Raw genomic sequence first — 1,131 nt, 5'->3', positions numbered from 1 at the left:
ATATATATGTCATTATATATATATATATATATATATATATATATATATATATAAACAAGAAATCAGGGAATGAAATGTATATCTTTGATTAAAGTTAACATAATTAAACGATTTTTTTTTTCATTTTGAAGGTCAAAATCCAAATACAATTATAACTTAAAATTATGTAAGATTGTGAAAAACATTTGATATAAACAATTTTTCAATGTAATTAAAAATTATTTGGGTCGATTAGATTTTTAAATACGATTAAAAGTAATACATTGGGAAAGAAAAAATATAACAGTTATATGATTTTTATTCTTAAAGTTGTATCTTTTTCATACAATTCTAATCTATCTTTTTTTTAAAGAGCTCGATAGATAAGAGAAGCGCAAATATAGAAATTAGACAACTGTGCAATGCATCTTTTCTTTAAAAGTAAGAAAAATATAAAAAAATAGTGAAGCAAAAATGAAAAGCATAATCGAAAAATATTTCAATCGCATTAGTAGAACTCTGTATATGGCATCATAGTCTATCATTGTGCTGCCATCTTTGTAATTGCATTGACTTTCTTCTTCAACGATATGGAAACGTCGAGGATAGAAGATTGCATATTGTAATATGATAATAAAAAGCGAGATATGTATATCTCAAAAATATTTCAATGCATAGTATCAGAATATTATTAAGTGCGCGCGTTATTAAATTATTTTAATTGAATTTACACTTTGAAAAGTCCATTTCAGGATGTTGCTCCATAAATCTAGAAAAATTCAACAAAATGTAACAATTCATTAATTAATTCAAAATGTGAGTATTGAAAAACATCGACGAGATTTACTTTTTGATGACGTCCTGTTTCTTCTGTTCATCAGATGTTGGAAGTCCTAGTTCTTTCTGCCTCTGATCATACATCATTTTCTCCACGAGGCCTCTTGTCTCTCCATCGAGGTCGGAGAGTTTACTAGGTTCGGGATTTACTTTCTTTGTGCTAATTTCTGGTTCACTCATTATAACATGTGCCCACCACTGCATTTTGTTTACCTGCAATCGGCGAATGTTAATTTCATTGCAAATTATAAGGATATTGCTATTATTATGCCATCATTGCATCATCACAAATTAATAAAATTAATAAAATTAATC

General features: G+C 27.1%; 1 protein-coding gene across 1 annotated transcript in view; it reads right to left on the bottom strand.

The window, feature by feature from the left end:
• Positions 1-280: 280 nt before the first annotated feature.
• Positions 281-1,131, bottom strand: part of LOC108690572 (nuclear migration protein nudC) — a 90,973-nt gene continuing 90,122 nt past the window's right edge. The window contains exons 6-7 of the mRNA XM_018197945.1: positions 827-1,029; positions 281-748 (exon numbers count right to left, since the gene is read on the bottom strand). Coding sequence (XP_018053434.1) covers positions 697-748; positions 827-1,029 — 255 coding nt within the window. The 3' untranslated portion in view covers positions 281-696. The remainder of the gene's footprint in view (positions 749-826; positions 1,030-1,131) is intronic.

Source organism: Atta colombica, unplaced genomic scaffold (assembly GCF_001594045.1).
Source record: "Atta colombica isolate Treedump-2 unplaced genomic scaffold, Acol1.0 scaffold33, whole genome shotgun sequence".
Classification (NCBI taxonomy): Eukaryota; Metazoa; Arthropoda; class Insecta; order Hymenoptera; family Formicidae; genus Atta; species Atta colombica.
The sequence above is the reverse complement of the archived record's forward strand: the minus strand, read 5'-3'. Positions and strand labels throughout refer to the sequence as shown.